The following is an 18,799-nucleotide window of genomic DNA, read 5'->3' as shown; positions in this document are numbered from 1 at the left end:
GCTGGATGCAGAGTGCTATCACATTTGCATTTTCCGTTTGTATATGTATTTCACCATAGTGATGTGCACCTACAGGCAGGTTGTGCTGATTGAACCCTCCACATTTTTTCTTTGTAGTATATATTGGAGGCGCGGCGATCTCCTTGGAGTCATTGCACACCTGACCAGTCAATCTGTCCTGGAGGCTGGTTTTAAAGTCAGTATAAAACTGAGTCTGCTTATATAGCACCTACCAGTAGCCATTTGGCTCCAGGAGAAGTATATGGTGGGCTCAGCGTGCATGTTGGTACTTGCATCCCTGGATCCGATGAAAGCTGTAATGGCACCGGACGGGGTTAAAAGCAGAGTGTGCTTGGCGTGCATGCTGACCTGCATTCCCTGGACTTTGTGTGGCTGTCATGGCCCATGAACAGGTAGGAACTAGTGTTAGGGACCACTCCATAGAGGCGACCTTGACGCGGTGAGTGGCTTATTACGCTTTGGCCAAACTGTACACCAATGTCTCATCCAGCATGGAGGCAGGGCAGAGTGCTGGATGTAGTGTGCTATTGCATTTGTATTCTATGGGAAATAGTTGAACCATAGCTCGGCTATTTTGCCACTCCAATAAAAATGAAGTGCGGCTGCGCAGTGCGCCCTCCTTTAGCTTGCGGGCTCCGTTCTAAGCATAGGGTGGGACCACTACATATCAGATATTATGGCTTGTCCCACCCTATGAGACGAACACTGGAGTGCGATGTTTTTAGCGTACGTCCATTGAACACTGAGGTCACAGTGAAGTCTGCAGTCACTACGTGGTGACTATGCTCCAGTGCAGTCTGTATAGTCGGCACCAGTTGGATTCCTGCAGTGAAGCCTTTTCAAGCCCTTCTACGTCCCATCACATGGTCGAGGCTCCCTTTGACGTCACGTAAGCAGGTATCGGGGTCGCCGTTCTTGGTTTAGAAGTCCATGTTGACGAGACGACTTCCTGACCCTTTAAACCTCTTCCATTCACACGTCCGTATGTGTTTTGCGGACGGACACCGGCAATGTACGTTCCGCATTTTGCGGACCGAGTGTTCCGTTCCGCAAAAAGATAGAACTTGCTCTATCTTTTTACAGAGCAGGCGGATCCATTAGAGTGAATGGGTCCGCGATCCGCGTGCAGCTGCCCTAAGGTCGGTGGCCGTGCGTTGCGGACCGGTAGGTGCTGCTGACTGGCATTGAGTGCTCATAGCAGGAGGGAGGACGCTGCTGAGGTTTTCAGCGGGTTGTACCAGTCCCGCCCGTATTCACTGTAACCTCCAAGACCGCCCCCCTCCCCCATCTAGGAGGTTCTTGGAGCAGCCGCAATGGCGGCCATAGTGGTTGCCCACCCTTTTCAGACACAGAAGCGACAGGAGGCCACGGCAGGGGTAGAAAGAGTTTATTGTACAGTTCACCTAGGGGATCATCAACTCTACAAAGTGCAAAAGCTGCTCACAGTGTTGGCCCTCGGGACAGCCGGGAGGGGGATGGGCAAAGAGTATGGCGGAGAGGAACGCGTTTCGGTCTTGGAGGAGAGAGCGGAGATGAAAAAGTGACCAACACTGGGGCTGAGAGATAGGGCCCCCGACTGCAATGTAGCTGGGAGACGGTCGGGGCCTCAGGTCTACGCGTCTAGTGCCGCCACTCCGTATCATACCTGGCTTTTATTTACCCATGTGATTTAAAGTGTAGCTCCGCCTCCCATATCATCTCAAGGGTTAAATCTAAATAACTTGTCTTGATCAAGTCACATCCAGAGCTGCACTCCTAAATCTGCCCGCTTGAAAACAAACCATCATCCCTTTATTACTGATAGCTTTAGACTACATTCACATCTCTATTCGGCCGGCCCGGCGTTCACCTCACCCGGCCGTGCCGATACTACCGTTCACTTGCTGACCGCACTGACTACAATGGAGTCCGGCGGTGAACTGTAGGATCTGGCGCGGCTGGATGAGGTGGGCTCCGGCAGGCTGTCCTGGCGTTCACCTCACCCGGCCGTGCCGATACTACCGTTCACCTCCTGACCCCACAGACTACAATGGAGTCCGGCGGTGAACTGTAGGATCTGGCACGGCTGGATGAGGTGGGCTCCGGCAGGCTGTCCCGGCGTTCACCTCACCCGGCCGTGCCGATACTACCCGTTCACCTCCTGACCCCACTGACTACAATGGAGTCCGGCGGTGAACTGTAGGATCTGGCGCGGCTGGATGAGGTGGGCTCCGGCAGGCTGTCCTAGCGTTCACCTCACCCGGCAGTGCCGATACTACCGTTCACCTCCTGACCCCACAGACTACAATGGAGTCCGGCGGTGAACTGTAGGATCTGGCGCGGCTGGATGAGGTGGGCTCCGGCAGGCTGTCCTAGCGTTCACCTCACCCGGCCGTGCCGATACTACCGTTCACTTGCTGACCGCACTGACTACAATGGAGTCCGGCGGTGAACTGTAGGATCTGGCGCGGCTGGATGAGGTGGGCTCCGGCAGGCTGTCCTAGCGTTCACCTCACCCGGCAGTGCCGATACTACCGTTCACCTCCTGACCCCACTGACTACAATGGAGTCCGGCGGTGAACTGTAGGATCTGGCGCGGCTGGATGAGGTGGGCTCCGGCAGGCTGTCCTGGCGTTCACCTCACCCGGCCGTGCCGATACTACCGTTCACCTCCTGACCCCACTGACTACAATGGAGTCCGGCGGTGAACTGTAGGATCTGGCGCGGCTGGATGAGGTGGGCTCCGGCAGGCTGTCCTTAGCATGGATTTTGCGCTGCACTGCACCTGGTAAAAACACCATCCATTTCAATCAGACACTGAAGCAGCAGGAAGTGATGTAGGATGTGAACTCAGAAGCAGAATTACAAAGGCAGTTCTGGGTCAGTAACTCCATCCAGTGCAGGTCCGTCTCTGCCCAGACACTGAACCAGCAGGAGGTGATGGAAAGTGGAGCTACGCATTAAATTAATGACGCGGTCTGTTCACAAGGACACTTGGGGTAAGAGGTTTATATAGCAATCGAGGATAGAAAAGATTGGTCCATAGCAGCAGGATCGGGATGGAGGGTGGGGGTGGGGCAGAAGGTGCCCGACACAAAAAAAAAAAGCAGAACTCCATCGTATTTACACGCGAGAAAATGTACAGACCAAAGCGTAAGACTACGTGAAAAGCAGAGCGTGGCGAACCGCTGGAGAGCAGAGGCGGCCATCTTGTCATGTCTGGAAGTGAGGCAATCGCTGACGGGGCTGTTCCCGAAAAAAAGGCTACAGCGAAAAAGAGACAGTACAGCTCATGAGCCAATCACGTGGTCGGATCTAACACAACCAGTAGAGGGCGACTCCTCCCAGAATAAACCCCCATCAGCAGTGATTACAGGACCTACAGGGTGAGCGTTCCCCTTTAAGGCAGGACGTAACTCCATTGTCAAAAAAAAAAGAATGGCGGATAGCTCTGTCGCTCCACCCCTCCCCCCCACTACGGACCGGTGAACACTGACCAGGTAACTGGACCTACGAGGGGCGCCGCAGCCACACTGCTATACAACATCTGGCATTACCTTTCTTCTCCTCCAGTCACATCCAGAGCTGCATTCACCCTTCGGGAGGACATGTCACTGCACCCGACTTATCTGCTTTTGCAAATAATTATAGCGTTTAGGTTTTTTTCTTCTCTGTGCTGTTCCTCTATTAGTCCTCCTGGAAATGTATGAAACAGACGGCTGAGAGTTAACCATTCCCCTAGTCCGAGGGGCGTGTCCTGTAACAGCGAAACCAGCAGTGATTGGCCAGCGTCAGACTGCGTCAGGGCCACACCCAGTTTCATCACACATTTACAGGAGGCAGAACAGAGGAACAGACAAGAAACATGCACCGTTTTTATTTTATGAGGAATGCAAGTATTTATGAAATTGGTCAGACAGACACTGAACCAGCAGGGGAAGCTGGGAGATTGGAGTGACAGGTAGTTATGAATGCAGCTCTGGGAGGGAATGGAGTATAATGTAACTTGAGCTCAGTAACGCTGCCCTGGAGTAATTACCGTATAGATACAAAAACTGGGGCGAAAAAAAAAAAGAAGAGCTGCAGAAGATTAAAAGTCGGGGGATGGGGCAGCGGGAGGAATCCCCCCCCCCCTCCGTATTGTAAGTGCCCAGACAAGACAAGGACCCGGAGACTTATACCAGCTCCACACATCTGCTGTACAGTATGGGAGGCCTGTGCTGCGCCCCCTGGTGGTTGCACCCTGGATTCCTGTGCCCGTTTTCTCTCACACGGGGGCGGGGCTATAGCAGGACACAATCCGATTCCTTTGACCGTTGTCTGCGCTCGGAGGGTGGACGTCCCGATGTCTGGGGCCGGGCCTGGAGCAAGGAAATGAAAAGCAAACAAAAAAAATAAAATGAATAACTCAAAACAGACGCTACCGTGCCTTTAAGAGCGACCGATCTGCGGATCGCACAAGATTTTTTTCCGCTATTTCCGGGCACCCATTTAATGCCCAACGTAATGGGACAGATTACTGTGCTCTAAAATAGCAGGAGGACACCCCGGCCAGCGCCTCATCTACGAGTCCTGCTGATCTCAGACTGGTACAATGTCGCCACCTACTGGCAGAGATAAGGAACTGCATGCTGGTGAGACCAGCTCTGTTCTGGCCCTCTAACCCCCTCAGAGGCCACACTCAATATCCCCCCCCCCAGTTCCCAACACCAGAAACGCTGTTATTTGGTCACCCATCCCCAAAAAACGGGCGGACACCTACCTGCTGCTGGGGGGACTGTGGAGGTGCCTGGGCCGGCGCCTGCTGCTGATACTCCTCTTTCTGCAGCTGTTGGGCCAGCTCGAGGTCACTCATGGGCAGAGCTCCTTGCTGCTGCTGCTGTAAGGACAGTGCGATCATGTAGTCCTGGAAGGGAAGAGGTCACAGGATCACCCCGCTAGTACACACCTAAAAAGTAAGGATGCAAGTGCAGGAAGCGGCGCAGTACCTGATCCACCTGCCGTTGCTGCAGCTGCTGCGGGGAGCTGAACGAGGCCTCCTTCTCCAGGTGCTGGGTGAGGTGGAAGTCCGAGTCGCAGAAGCAGCTGTCTCCTTCCACGTTGTGCAGGCTCTCCCAGATCACCTTCTCCTCCTGCAGGAAGCCCTGGTCCGTGACCAGTAGGTACAGGTGGCCCTGGAAGAGGAGGCCACATGTGGTCAATGTAGGCAATCCAACAAGGAGGCATTAAGGCCTCTGGGAAGTGGGGGGTCCTGACAAAGTGCTGAATCTTCTCCATTCATGTGATCAATGGGGGTGCCGACAAACCAGTCACTTATCGCGTGGACAGGTAAGATAAGTTTCTAAGGATTCCACAAACCGCAGGTCAATTCAGACCTGCGCTCTGCGGCTTTTCACTGTTGCGGACGGCGGTGCCAATCGGGTCCCCATGGGGCTGTAGGGGGGGATCAGATAGCATGGAAGGCATCGCGCTGCCTTCCGGTGACGAGCCTGTGAGAACCAGCCCCCTGGATCTCACAGGCCGGAAGCTGTATGAGTAATACTCACAGTATTACTCATACAGCCAATGCATTAGGTATCGCCGCGTGCTTAACGACCGGCTCTATAAACATGTCACATGACCTAACCCCTCAGGTGAACACCGTAAAAAATAAAAACTAACTTCACAAAAAGTGTAATAGCAAGCGATCAAAAAGTCATATGCACCCCAAAATAGTGCCAATAAAACCATCATCTCATCCCACAAAAAATGAGACCCTACATAAGTTAATCGCCCAAAAACGGAAAAAACTATGGCTCTCAGAATATGGACAAACTACAACATGATTTTTTGCGTAAAACAAAAAAAAAAATAAAAGTATACATATTAGGTATCGCCGCGTCCGTGACAACCTGCTCTATTAAAATTACCACATGATCTAACCTGTCAGATGAATGTTGTAAATAACAAAAAATAAAAAAAAAAGCTATTTTTTGTTACCTTGCCTCACAAAAAGTAATATAGAGCAACCAAAAATCATATGTACCCTAAACTAGTACCAACAATACTGCCAACCTATCCCGTAGTTTCTAAAATGGGGTCACTTTTTTGGAGTTTCTACTCTAGGGGTGCATCAGGGGGGCTTCAAATGGGACATGGTGTAAAAAAAAAAAACAGTCCAGCAAAATCTGCCTTCCTTTCCTTCTGCACCCTGCCGTGTGCCCGTACAGCTGTTTACGACCACATATGGGGTGTTTCTGTAAACTACAGAATCAGGGCCATAAATAAGTTTAGTTGTTAACCCTTGCTTTGTTACTGGAAAAATAGATTAAAATAGAAAATTTGCAAAAGAAATAAATAAAAAAAGATAGCTGTTTTGGGACTGTTTTATTTTTGGTTATTTACATTGTGGATCTGACAGGTTAGACCGTGTGCTACTTCTATACAGCAGGTTGTTACGGACGTGACAATACCAAAAGTAATATCAGGAAGTATTACTTTACTGAGAGAGTAGTGGATGCATGGAATAGCCTTCCTGCAGAAGTGGTAGCTGCAAATACAGTGAAGGGGTTTAAGCATGCATGGGATAGGTATAAGGCCATCCTTCATATAAGATAAGGGCCGGGGGCTATCCATAGTATTCAGTATATTGGGCAGACTAGATGGGCCAAATGGTTCTTATCTGCCGACACATTCTATGTTTCAAATAGGACTACTTTTTGGGGGGTTTTGTTTCAGTTTTACATAATAAAGCATTTTTGAAAAAAAAAAGGGTTTTTTTTGGGTCTCCACATTCTGAAAGCCATATTTTTTTTATTTATTTTTTTGGGCGACTGTCTTATGTAGGGGCTCATTTTTTGCGGGATGAGATGTCGGTTTGATTGGCACTATCTTGGGGTGCATATCACATTTTGGTCGCATTTTATTACACTTTTTGTGATGTAAGGTGACAAAAATGGCTTTTGACACCGTATTTATATATAATTATATTTTTTTGCAGTGTTCACCTGAGGGGTTAGGTCATGTGTTATTTTTATAGAGCAGGTTTTTATGGACACGGCGACACCTAATATGTCTACTTTTTTTTATTTATTAAAGTTTAACACAATAATATTTTTGAAACAAAATAAAAATATGTTTTAATGTCTCCATTGTCTGAGAGCCATATTTTTATTTTATTTTTGGGCGACTGTCTTATGTAGGGGCTCATTTTTTGCGGGATGAGATGGCGGTTTGATTGGTACTATTTTGGGAGGCATTTTTGATCGCTTGCCAATACACTTTTTGTGATGTGAGGTGACAAAAATAACTTTGGACACTTTTTATAAAAAAAAAAAAAATTTACGCCAGTTACCTGAGGGGTTAGGTCATGTGATATTTTTATAGAGCAGGTTCTTATGGACGCGGCGATACCTTATATGTATAGTTTTTTAAATTTATTTCACTATAACAGCATTTTAGTAAAAGAAAATAAAAAATCATGAGCCATATTTTTTTACTCATTTTTGCGGGATGAGGTGCCTATTTGATTGGTACAATTTTGGCATACATACGACTTTTTTAATCACTTTTATTACCTTTTTTGTGAAGTAAGGTGGGTAAAATATCAATTTCATCATAGTGGTTTTTTTTAAGGCGTTCACCGTGCGGGGAAAATAACATGACCGTTTCATAGATCAGGTCATTACGGACGTGGTGATAACAAACATGTGTAGTGCATTTTAACTTTTAAAATCGGTAATAAATGTGTTTATTTTAAAAAAATTTTTTAACCCAGACCCACTTGGTTCTTGAAGATCCAGTGGGTCTGATGTCTTTATAATACAATACAGTACACTATAAAGTGTACTGTACTGTATTTTCACTTCATCACTGATCAGACTTAGCCTTACCATGGCAAGCCAGAAGCCTGTGAAGGCGTCCGGTTGCCATGGTAACCATCACCCGCTGCCACAACAGAGCAGCGGGTGATGGGGAGGGAGGGGGGCCCCCTCACTCTGATCCAGTCAAGAATCGGGGGCTGAAACGGCACAGCAGCCCCCGATGGGAGAGGGAGCTCCCTCCCTGTTAACCTCTTCCATACAGCGGTCCCCACAGACTGCTGCATGGAAGGGGTTAAACGGCTGACATCACAGCAGAGATGTCAGCCGTTTCAAGCAAAGTGTCAGCAATGTGCTGACACGCTGCTAACAGCTCGGCCATCCTGGAAATGAGAGGGGACGGGCACAGCCTGCCAGCACATAATGAGGGCTAAGAGGGTTAAAAATTGAAAGATGTGTCATTTTGAAGTTTCTGATCACCGTGGGGATCGGAAACTTCCGAAAGCGCTGCAAACCTCAGGTCTGAATTGACCTGCAGTTTGCAGCGATCGCAGATACAGGGGGGGGGGGGGGGCGCGCTATCACAGGGCCCCCCTCGGCATTGTCACAGAGTGCCTGCTGAATGATTTCAGAAGGCACTCTGTTCCAATTACCGCCCACCGGTGATAGGAAATACACAGGGCATACAGGTACGCCTTGTGTCCTTAAGTACCGGGACATCAGGGTGTACCTGTACGCCCTGTTTCCCCAAGAGGTTAAGTGTAGGCTACATGCACACGACCGTATGTTTTGCGGGCCGCAAATTGCGGATCCGCAAAATAAATCGATGACGTTCCGTTTGGCATCTTTTTTTTTTTTGCGGATCCATTGTAATAATGCCTATCCTTGTCCACAAACTAAAAAAAAAATAGGACATGCACTATTTTTCTGCGGAGCAACGGAACGGACATACTGATGCGGACAGCACACGGTGTGCTGTCCGCGTTTTTTGCGGACCCATTGAAATGAATGGGTCTGCATCCTATCCGCAAAAAAAACAAAAAACGGAACGGACACAAACAAAATACGGTCGTGTGCATGAGGCCTTAGGTAAAGCGAGACCTGGTAAACTGGATCTCTATAGGTTTCTATGGAGGGTAAAGAGCGCCCCTAGTGGACAAGAAGTGTGAGAAAGCATGGTGGGCGGAGGAATAAGTGACAGAAGTGTACCTTGTGCTTTATCAGCGTGCTGAAGTGATTGTTCCGGAAGAAGACGCTGAGCTCACCCTCCTTCACCGCCGCCATCAGCTCACACAGCCCGTGATAGGTCAGCTGCGCTGCCGAGGACTCCAGGAACTGCTCCGCGAGGAGACCTGAGGGGACACAGCGCCACGTCTCTAACCAGCCTCACCATTTTCAAAATCTCTGCTTGCCAACAAAGAACAGGAATATTCTAGTTTATACCCAGAGGGCAGGTCAACACTCTCACCAGTCTAGACAATCCTCTTTTCTCTACTGAAGTTCGTTTCAGTGTACCAGGGCAGGCTGCTTAGCTCACCGAGGATTGTCTAGACTGGACGCCATGCAACGAACCCTCTACTGTGAAAAGAATGAGGTCTTCTCGCAGCGCCACATTCATCGGTCAATGGGCCTAGGCTGCAGTACCAAGCTCAGCCACTATAGAATAGACGGCGCTGTTCTTGGTAAGCTGTCAGCAGGCCGGGGCTGATCGGCGGGGGTCCCACTGATCAGATACTGATGATTCCACTAAGGGGGGAAACCGCAGAACAAATATGCTGTGTGCGAGTCTCCCCGCAACGGTTGGGGGTGACTAGGGCAGGATAAGTACCTTCTGTCACCAGGTTGGGGTCCGCCGAGTGCTTGCAGGTGATGATCTTCTCCACCAGCTGGTTATAACTCAGCTTGCCCACCGCCTGGACGGCCTCAGAGCTCTGGAGGAACAAAACACAGCAAATTAGGTAAAAATCCCGCCCAAATAGCAGCTTCACTACAGCCCTTCTAGGACCTTTCACACGGGGAGCTGTGAACCGGACACGGGAGATGAACCTTCCACCGACCCCAGGACAATGCCAGACATCAGAGGTACCTGAGGATCCACCAGCCAGCCGTGGTACAGGGGAATATTGAGGAGATCGAAGACGATGCACTCGGGGGTGTACTCGAAATCCGCCACTCCTGTGAAGCGGACGTTAACGTCCAGCCCTGTGGAAAGCTTGGGCAGCACCGTCATGGCGTCGTTCACATTCTGCAACAAGACGACCAGACATTTATGGAACAACGTCCTAGTGAGGAGACATAGACATGACCCGTATAGGCTGCCTGAGCGACAGCAGCAAATACCGCGTGGCCCAAGCAGAACCGGGCCGGGGCTGAGCTACTGAGCATGTGCGACCTGGACCTGAACACAATGGCTGAATGAAAAAGAGCAGCAGGGGGCACCACCGTATGTATGCAGTAGACACGGGGGGGGGGGGGGGGGATGGGGCGCCACCAACCGCGTGCGGTAGACACGGGGCGGGGGGGGCACCATCCGCATGCAGTACACGGGGGAGAGGGCTCCACCATCCGCGTGCGGTAGACACAGGGGGGGCACCATCCGCGTGCAGTAGACACGGGGGGGGGGCGCCATCATACGCATGTAGTAGACACGGGGGGGCGCCATCATACGCATGCAGTAGACACGGGGGGGGCGCCATCATACGCATGCAGTAGACACGGGGGGGGGCGCCATCATACGCATGCAGTAGACACGGGGGGGGGCGCCATCATACGCATGCAGTAGACACGGGGGGGGCGCCATCATACGCATGCAGTAGACACGGGGGGGGCACCATCCGCATGCAGTACACGGGGGAGAGGGCTCCACCATCCGCGTGCGGTAGACACAGGGGGGGGCACCATCCGCGTGCAGTAGACACGGGGGGGGGGGGGGGGCGGCATCATACGCATGTAGTAGACACGGGGGGGGCGCCATCATACGCATGTAGTAGACACGGGGGGCGCCATCCGCGTGCAGTAGACACGGGGGGGGGGGGGCGCCATCATACGCATGTAGTAGACACGGGGGGGCGCCATCATACGCATGTAGTAGACACGCAGGGCGCGCCATCATACGCATGTAGTAGACACGGGGGGCGCCATCTTACGCATGCAGTAGACACGGGGGGCGCCATCTTACGCATGTAGTAGACACGGGGGGGCGCCATCTTACGCATGTAGTAGACACGGGGGGCGCCATCTTACGCATGTAGTAGACACGCGGGGGGGCGCCATCATACGCATGTAGTAGACACGGGGGGCACGCCATCATACGCATGTAGTAGACACGGGGGGGGGGGGGCACGCCATCATACGCATGTAGTAGACACGGGGGGGCGCCATCATACGCATGCAGTAGACACGGGGGGGCGCCATCATACGCATGTAGTAGACACGGGGGGGGCACCATCCGCATGCAGTACACGGGGGAGAGGGCTCCACCATCCGCGTGCGGTAGACACAGGGGGGGCACCATCCGCGTGCAGTAGACACGGGGGGGGGGCACGCCATCATACGCATGTAGTAGACACGGGGGGCGCGCCATCATACGCATGTAGTAGACACGGGGGGCGCCATCATACGCATGTAGTAGACACGGGGGGCGCCATCATACGCATGTAGTAGACACGGGGGGCGCCATCATACGCATGTAGTAGACACGGGGGGCGCCATCATATGCATGTAGTAGACACGGGGGGCGCCATCATACGCATGTAGTAGACACGGGGGGCGCCATCATACGCATGTAGTAGACACGGGGGGCGCGCCATCATACGCATGTAGTAGACACGGGGGGCGCCATCATACGCATGTAGTAGACACGGGGGGGGCGCCATCATACGCATGTAGTAGACACGGGGGGCGCCATCATACGCATGTAGTAGACATGGGGGGCGCCATCATACGCATGTAGTAGACACGGGGGGCGCCATCATACGCATGTAGTAGACACGGGGGGGCACCATCATACGCATGTAGTAGACACGGGGGGCGCCATCATACGCATGTAGTAGACACGGGGGGCGCCATCATACGCATGTAGTAGACACGGGGGGCGCCATCATACGCATGTAGTAGACACGGGGGGCGCCATCATACGCATGTAGTAGACACGGGGGGCGCCATCATACGCATGTAGTAGACACGCAGGGCGCGCCATCATACGCATGTAGTAGACACGCAGGGCGCGCCATCATACGCATGTAGTAGACACGCAGGGCGCGCCATTATACGCATGTAGTAGACACGGGGGGGCGCCATCATACGCATGTAGTAGACACAAGGGGGCGCCATCATACGCATGTAGTAGACCCGGGGGAGCGCCATCATACGCATGTAGTAGACACGGGGGGGGGCACCATCATACGCATGTAGTAGACACGCAGGGCGCGCCATCATACGCATGTAGTAGACACGGGGGGGGGGCGCCATCATACGCATGTAGTAGACACGCAGGGCGCGCCATCATACGCATGTAGTAGACACGGGGGGGCGCCATCATACGCATGTAGTAGACACGGGGGGGGCGCCATCATACGCATGTAGTAGACACGGGGGGGGGGCGCCATCATACGCATGTAGTAGACACGGGGGGCGCGCCATCATACGCATGTAGTAGACACAAGGGGGCGCCATCATACGCATGTAGTAGACACGGGGGGCGCGCCATCATACGCATGTAGTAGACACGGGGGGCGCCATCATACGCATGTAGTAGACACGGGGGGGCGCCATCATACGCATGTAGTAGACACGGGGGGCGCCATCATACGCATGTAGTAGACACGGGGGGGCGCCATCATACGCATGTAGTAGACACGGGGGGCGCGCCATCATACGCATGTAGTAGACGCAGGGCGCGCCATCATACGCATGTAGTAGACACGCAGGGCGCGCCATCATACGCATGTAGTAGACACGGGGGGGCGCCATCATACGCATGTAGTAGACACAAGGGGGCGCCATCATACGCATGTAGTAGACCCGGGGAACGCCATCATACGCATGTAGTAGACACCGGGGGGGCGCCATCATATGCATGTAGTAGACACGCAGGGCGCGCCATCATACGCATGTAGTACACACGCAGGGCGCGCCATCATACGCATGTAGTACACACGGGGGGGGGCGCCATCATATGCATGTAGTAGACACGCAGGGCGCGCCATCATACGCATGTAGTACACACGCAGGGCGCGCCATCATACGCATGTAGTAGACACGGGGACAGGTCATCAGACAACCCCTTTAAAGGGCGTGCCCTGGTGAGGGTCAGACTCTCAGGACCCCCGATAATCTGTTTGAAGAGGCCGACAAGCGCTGCAGCATCTTCATTACTAGTCACAGCGCCATACATGCTGTAGTGGCCGTGTGTGGTACTGCGGCTCAGTCTGGGCTACATGTAGTACCACACACGGCCAGTACAGAGTGTAAGGTGCTGTTCCTGGTAATGAAGATGCACTTGGCGGAGAGCTGCGGCCCCCTTTAAACATCTCATCAGGGGAATGCTGAGTCGGACCCCACTGACGACAACCTGTTAGCGGATACCACGCCAGATGTACGGACCAACCTGCTGGAAGTTGAGCTGCAGCGCCTCGGAGTTCTCCTGCGGCTGTATGGACAGAATGCAGTCACCTGTGTACAGACGAGAGGACAGGTATGTCAGTATATGGCGGTAAGAGCAGGACACAGGGGTCTGCCGGCAGCGAAAGGGAGAGCCCCCCCCCCCCCACGTGTACGCCGGTTTGGCAGGAAGCAGAGATCCTGACGCGCTCCTATCAGGACTTCAGGAGGGCGGGCATATAAAAAAAATCCTTAAAATCACCTTGTAATACAATTCTTTACCGTTATCAAGATCTCTGCTTGCTTTCAATGAATGGATACCTCCGTCCTGACACAAATGTTTAACTCTAACGACCCTGGCATCTGTGTCACCTCAATGGGCTTCTCTCAATGTGAGCTCAATTCACTGACAGCAAACAGAGGTCCAAGAGACACCAATTATGGGAGAAGGCGGCAGAGCCACGTGCAGCGCTGTCACTTGACTTACCGAGGTGCGCCATCAGCTCCTCCGACGTGATCAGCTCCTTCTGAGGCGGGAGCTTCACCTGCAAAGACACAGACATCACCAGCTACTAAGGGGTTAAGTCCACAAGTACTACTGTGCAGGCGGTATGCTCCAGTTACATCCGGAGCTGCACTCCAGTGCGCCCTTACGTCTCCCTGCTGAAGGCTGTAGTGTATACAGTGACTACAATGTGACCTGTTATTACTGTACACACAAGGGCGAGAGACTACGGGCCCGGCACATACAGTACAGACCAAAAGTTTGGACACACCTTCTCATTCAAAGAGTTTTCTTTATTTTCATGACTATGAAGGCATCAAAACTATGAATTAACACATGTGGAATTATATACATAACAAACAAGTGTGAAACAACTGAAAATATGTCATATTCTAGGTTCTTCAAAGTAGCCACCTTTTGCTTTGATTACTGCTTTGCACACTCTTGGCATTCTCTTGATGAGCTTCAAGAGGTAGTCCCCTGAAATGGTCTTCCAACAGTCTTGAAGGAGTTCCCAGAGATGCTTAGCACTTGTTGGCCCTTTTGCCTTCACTCTGCGGTCCAGCTCACCCCAAACCATCTCGATTGGGTTCAGGTCCGGTGACTGTGGAGGCCAGGTCATCTGGCGCAGCACCCCATCACTCTCCTTCATGGTCAAATAGCCCTTACTTTCAAAGTTTTCCCAATTTTTTGGCTGACTGACTGACCTTCATTTCTTAAAGTAATGATGGCCACTCGTTTTTCTTTACTTAGCTGCTTTTTTCTTGCCATACTACAAATTCTAACAGTCTATTCAGTAGGACTATCAGCTGTGTATCCACCTGACTTCTCCTCAACGCCACTGATGGTCCCAACCCCATTTATAAGGCAAGAAATCCCACTTATTAAACCTGACAGGGCACACCTGTGAAGTGAAAACCATTTCAGGGGACTACCTCTTGAAGCTCATCAAGAGAATGCCAAGAGTGTGCAAAGCAGTAATCAAAGCAAAAGGTGGCTACTTTGAAGAACCTAGAATATGACATATTTTCAGTTGTTTCACACTTGTTTGTTATGTATATAATTCCACATGTGTTAATTCATAGTTTTGATGCCTTCATAGTCATGAAAATAAAGAAAACTCTTTGAATGAGAAGGTGTCTCCAAACTTTTGGTCTGTACTGTATGTGTACAGAGGAGCACAGCTCTGGGGTATAATACAGGATGTAACTCAGGATCAGTACAGGATAAGTAATGTATGTACACAGTGACTGCACCAGCAGAATAGTGAGTGCAGCTCTGGAGTATAATACAGGATGTAACTCAGGATCAGTGCAGGATAAGTAATGTATGTACACAGTAACTGCACCAGCAGAATAGTGAGTGCAGCTCTGGAGTATAATACAGGATGTACCTCAGGATCAGTACAGGATAAGTAATGTATGTACACAGTGACTGCACCAGCAGAATAGTGAGTGCAGCTCTGGAGTATAATACAGGATGTACCTCAGGATCAGTACAGGATAAGTAATGTATGTACACAGTGACTGCACCAGCAGAATAGTGAGTGCAGCTCTGGAGTATAATACAGGATGTAACTCAGGATCAGTACAGGAGAAGTAATGTATGTACACAGTGACTGCACCAGCAGAACAGTGAATGCAGCTCTGGAGTATAATACAGGATGTGACTCAGGATCAGTACAGGATAAGTAATGTATGTACACAGTGACTGCACCAGCAGAATAGTGAGTGCAGCTCTGCAGTATAATACAGGATGTAACTGAGGATCAGTACAGGATAAGTAATGTATGTACACAGTGACTGCACCAGCAGAATAGTGAGTGCAGCTCTGGAGTATAATACAGGATGTAACTCAGGATCAGTACAGGATAAGTAATGTATGTACACAGTGACTCCACCAGCAGAATAGTGAGTGCAGCTCTGGAGTATAATACAGGATGTAACTCAGGATAAGTACAGGATAAGTAATGTATGTACACAGTGACTGCACCAGCAGAATAGTGAGTGCAGCTCTGGAGTATAATACAGGATGTAACTCAGGATCAGTACAGGATAAGTAATGTATGTACACAGTGACTGCACCAGCAGAATAGTGAGTGCAGCTCTGGAGTATAAATACAGGATGTAACTCAGGATCAGTACAGGATAAGTAATGTATGTACACAGTGACTGCACCAGCAGAATAGTGAGTGCAGCTCTGGAGTATAAATACAGGATGTAACTCAGGATCAGTACAGGATAAGTAATGTATGTACACAGTGACTGCACCAGCAGAATAGTGAGTGCAGCTCTGGAGTGTGTGGATTACATGACTTTCTGGATGACTGGACGCTGTGAGATCCCTTCTCTTCATCCTCACCTACCTTCCAACGTAAGAAGAGAATATTCATGATGGCGATCAGGGGGCAGGGTCCGTTCTCGCTCTGGGTGATCACCGGCGTCCGTTCTCCCTTCCAGTTTATCCACTTGACAAAGTAATAGTCGGCCCCTGTGGCCCCGATCCCGGCCGGTTTAGACGCCCCGGTCTCCATGGCCTCCTCGCAGGGGCTGACGCTGACACTGGAGCTCAGCAGGTTCTGCAGAGACGGGTTCTCCATCTTCAGTTGATCTTCTGAAGACTGACAGCTCCCGGCCGGCTCGGATTCAGCTGAAGCGGACAGCTCACGGGGTTTGCCTGGCTCTGGAATGGACTGACCGTTGCCGTCCTCTTCTCCCCCTTCGGACTGGGTGTCATTGGGCTGGGTGCTGGCGCTGTAGCTGCTGCTGCCGTCACTGGACCCCGAGGCCTCGCCCTCCTCCGATACCTCTGGACTCCTCTCCGTCGTCGCCTCCGAAACAGAGTTTATCGCCCCAGCGTCGGAATCCGTTTTTATGACTTCCGCTTCCTGCGTCTTCTGGCGATTTTCCGTCTCCGGTGCCTCGGCGGCCATGGCTTTTACCTCTTCTCCCTGATTCATGCTGAACTCGCTCCCTGACGGCTCCATGAGACGACCCGCTACCAAATCCAACACGTAAGAAAAAAAAGGTACAAAAATACAAAGTTTCGCCCAACTTGGCCCAAAAACCTATAAATATAATATCAGGGGCTCCTCAAAAACGCCCCATCACTGCCCTGTACGAGGGAGGGAGGCAAATAAAAGGGCGCGTCCTCAGTGGAGGTCAGACATTGTGCTCAGAGTCCTAAAAAAGACAGAGGCGCTCTAAAAATAAGAGGAGAGCGTAGTAAGAAACCCCAAAAATACAAAAAAACGGATTAAAAAAACGCGTTCAGCCGCGGCGGCGCCGTCAGCCGTTGTCGGTGCAGAGGGTCGGCTTCTTTAGTCCCCGGGCGAGATGGCCGCTTATAGTGCTTGGAGGGCGGTCTGCGGAGAGAGGGGAAAACAGAGACAGTCAGCAGCCTTCATTCTAAGACCTCCTGCACACGACCGGTTTTTTACCCGTTTACTGGCCGTTTTTTGCGTTCCGTATACGGAACCATTCATTTCAATGGTCCCGCAAAAAAAAAACTGAATGTACTCCGTATGCATTCCGTTTAAAGATAGAACATGTCCTATTATTGCCCGCAAATCACGTTCCGTGGCTCCATTCAAGTCAATGGGTCTGCAAAAAAACGGAACACATACGGAAATGCATCCGTATGTCTTCCGTTTCGTTTTTTATCTATGTAATTACTGTATACTGTATACTGTATATGCCATACAGAAAAACGGAAACAAAAAACGGAACAACAAATCGCAAAACACTGAAAAAGCCATACGGTCGTGTGCAGGAGGCCTAATTGTACCACCAGGGGGTTGTCCACGATTGACGTCTTTCCAAAAAACAACCCCACCCCTGTCCAAGGGTTGTGTCGGGGATTGCTGGAGTCCCAGAGTCGCAATACCGCACACGACCTGCGGACAGGGGCGGCGCTGTTCCTGGGCAAACGCAGCTGCGTTTATCAAATCCTCGACAAACCCTTAATTTAACCCTCAATTTTACAGTTTTAAGATCTCTGCTTGCTGTCAGTGAATAGAAGAACGTGCAAGAGACAAGACAGAAATGTAACAAAAGAGTAAAAATAAAAAGGAGATAAGAATGTTAAAAAAAATATATAAAATAAGAAAAAAAATACAAAAATTGAATTCTGAAAAATACCAATATAAAATATTAAAGAATTATGAAAAATAAAAAATTAAAAAAAAAAATAAATTGACCAAAAATAAAAAAAAAAGATTAAAACAAGACTAACAAAAAAAACAAAAACACTAATATAAAAATAAAGATGAAAGAATTATGAAAAATACTAATGAAAAAAATAGATAAAATAATGAGAAAACGTAGAAACAACATGAAAGAGTAATAAAAAAAACCAAAAAATAAAATAAAAACCAAATAAATGTTACTTGTGAAGAATAATTAGACATAAATTAGAAGTAGAAATAACCGACCAGTGACGGACCGACCCGTCAGAGAGCGGTGACAGGTGACATTGTGCCCCGCAGGCTGTGCCCGTCTGCCCCCGTGTGGCCCCCCTCCCTGTACCTGTGCGGGGCCCCGGGCTGGGCGGCTCCTGGACTCTCGGGGGACCCTGCGACTCCTCCGGCCTCTTGTTTATATTCCGGGACAGTTCTGCACGCAGAGGAGCCGGAGCGGCGTACAGAGGAGCAGCGGCGCCCGAGACCGTGTGCAGCGACTCCTGGCGGCCGGGAGGAGGGAGCGCAGCGGGCTGTGACGTCACTGGTATCCGAGCCATCAGTGCTGAAGGGTTACACGTCAGAGGATTAGATACACAGCTCTGCAATACTGTATCACACATCAGAGGATTAGATACACAGCTCTGTAATACTGTATCACACATCAGAGGATTAGATACACAGCTCTGCAATACTGTATCACACATCAGAGGATTA

General features: G+C 50.6%; 1 protein-coding gene across 2 annotated transcripts; it reads right to left on the bottom strand.

The window, feature by feature from the left end:
- Window positions 1-1,879: 1,879 nt before the first annotated feature.
- Window positions 1,880-18,580, bottom strand: MINDY1 (MINDY lysine 48 deubiquitinase 1). 2 transcript variants are annotated; one of them, XM_040411438.1, is made up of 10 exons: window positions 18,432-18,580; window positions 16,271-17,269; window positions 13,888-13,945; window positions 13,408-13,472; window positions 9,886-10,044; window positions 9,628-9,730; window positions 9,009-9,151; window positions 4,989-5,174; window positions 4,766-4,906; window positions 1,880-4,361 (listed from the first exon to the last, which is right to left on the bottom strand). In XM_040411438.1, exons 2-10 carry the CDS (start codon window positions 16,889-16,891, stop codon window positions 4,284-4,286), a joined length of 1,554 nt encoding a protein of 517 aa, XP_040267372.1. In that variant the 5' UTR covers window positions 16,892-17,269; window positions 18,432-18,580; the 3' UTR covers window positions 1,880-4,283. The 2 variants fall into 2 exon arrangements, with proteins under 2 accessions (XP_040267372.1, XP_040267373.1); XM_040411439.1 differs by having other exon boundaries at window positions 1,880-4,364; window positions 4,769-4,906.
- Between the last annotated feature and the right edge of the window lie 219 nt (window positions 18,581-18,799).

This window comes from Bufo bufo, chromosome 11 (assembly GCF_905171765.1).
Source record: "Bufo bufo chromosome 11, aBufBuf1.1, whole genome shotgun sequence".
NCBI classification, from domain to species: domain Eukaryota; kingdom Metazoa; phylum Chordata; class Amphibia; order Anura; family Bufonidae; genus Bufo; species Bufo bufo.
The sequence above is the reverse complement of the archived record's forward strand: the minus strand, read 5'-3'. Positions and strand labels throughout refer to the sequence as shown.

Coding starts and splice junctions, on each gene's coding strand:
- MINDY1 (XM_040411438.1), bottom strand. CDS start 16,891: ATGGAGCCGTCAGGGAGCGAGTTCAGCATGAATCAGGGAGAAGAGGTA. Junction 9,731..9,885: donor GCTGGCTGGTGGATCCTCAG/GTACCTCTGATG, acceptor TTGTTCCTCCAG/AGCTCTGAGGCCGTCCAGGC. Junction 4,362..4,765: donor CTCCACAGTCCCCCCAGCAG/CAGGTAGGTGTC, acceptor TCCTTGCTCCAG/GCCCGGCCCCAGACATCGGG.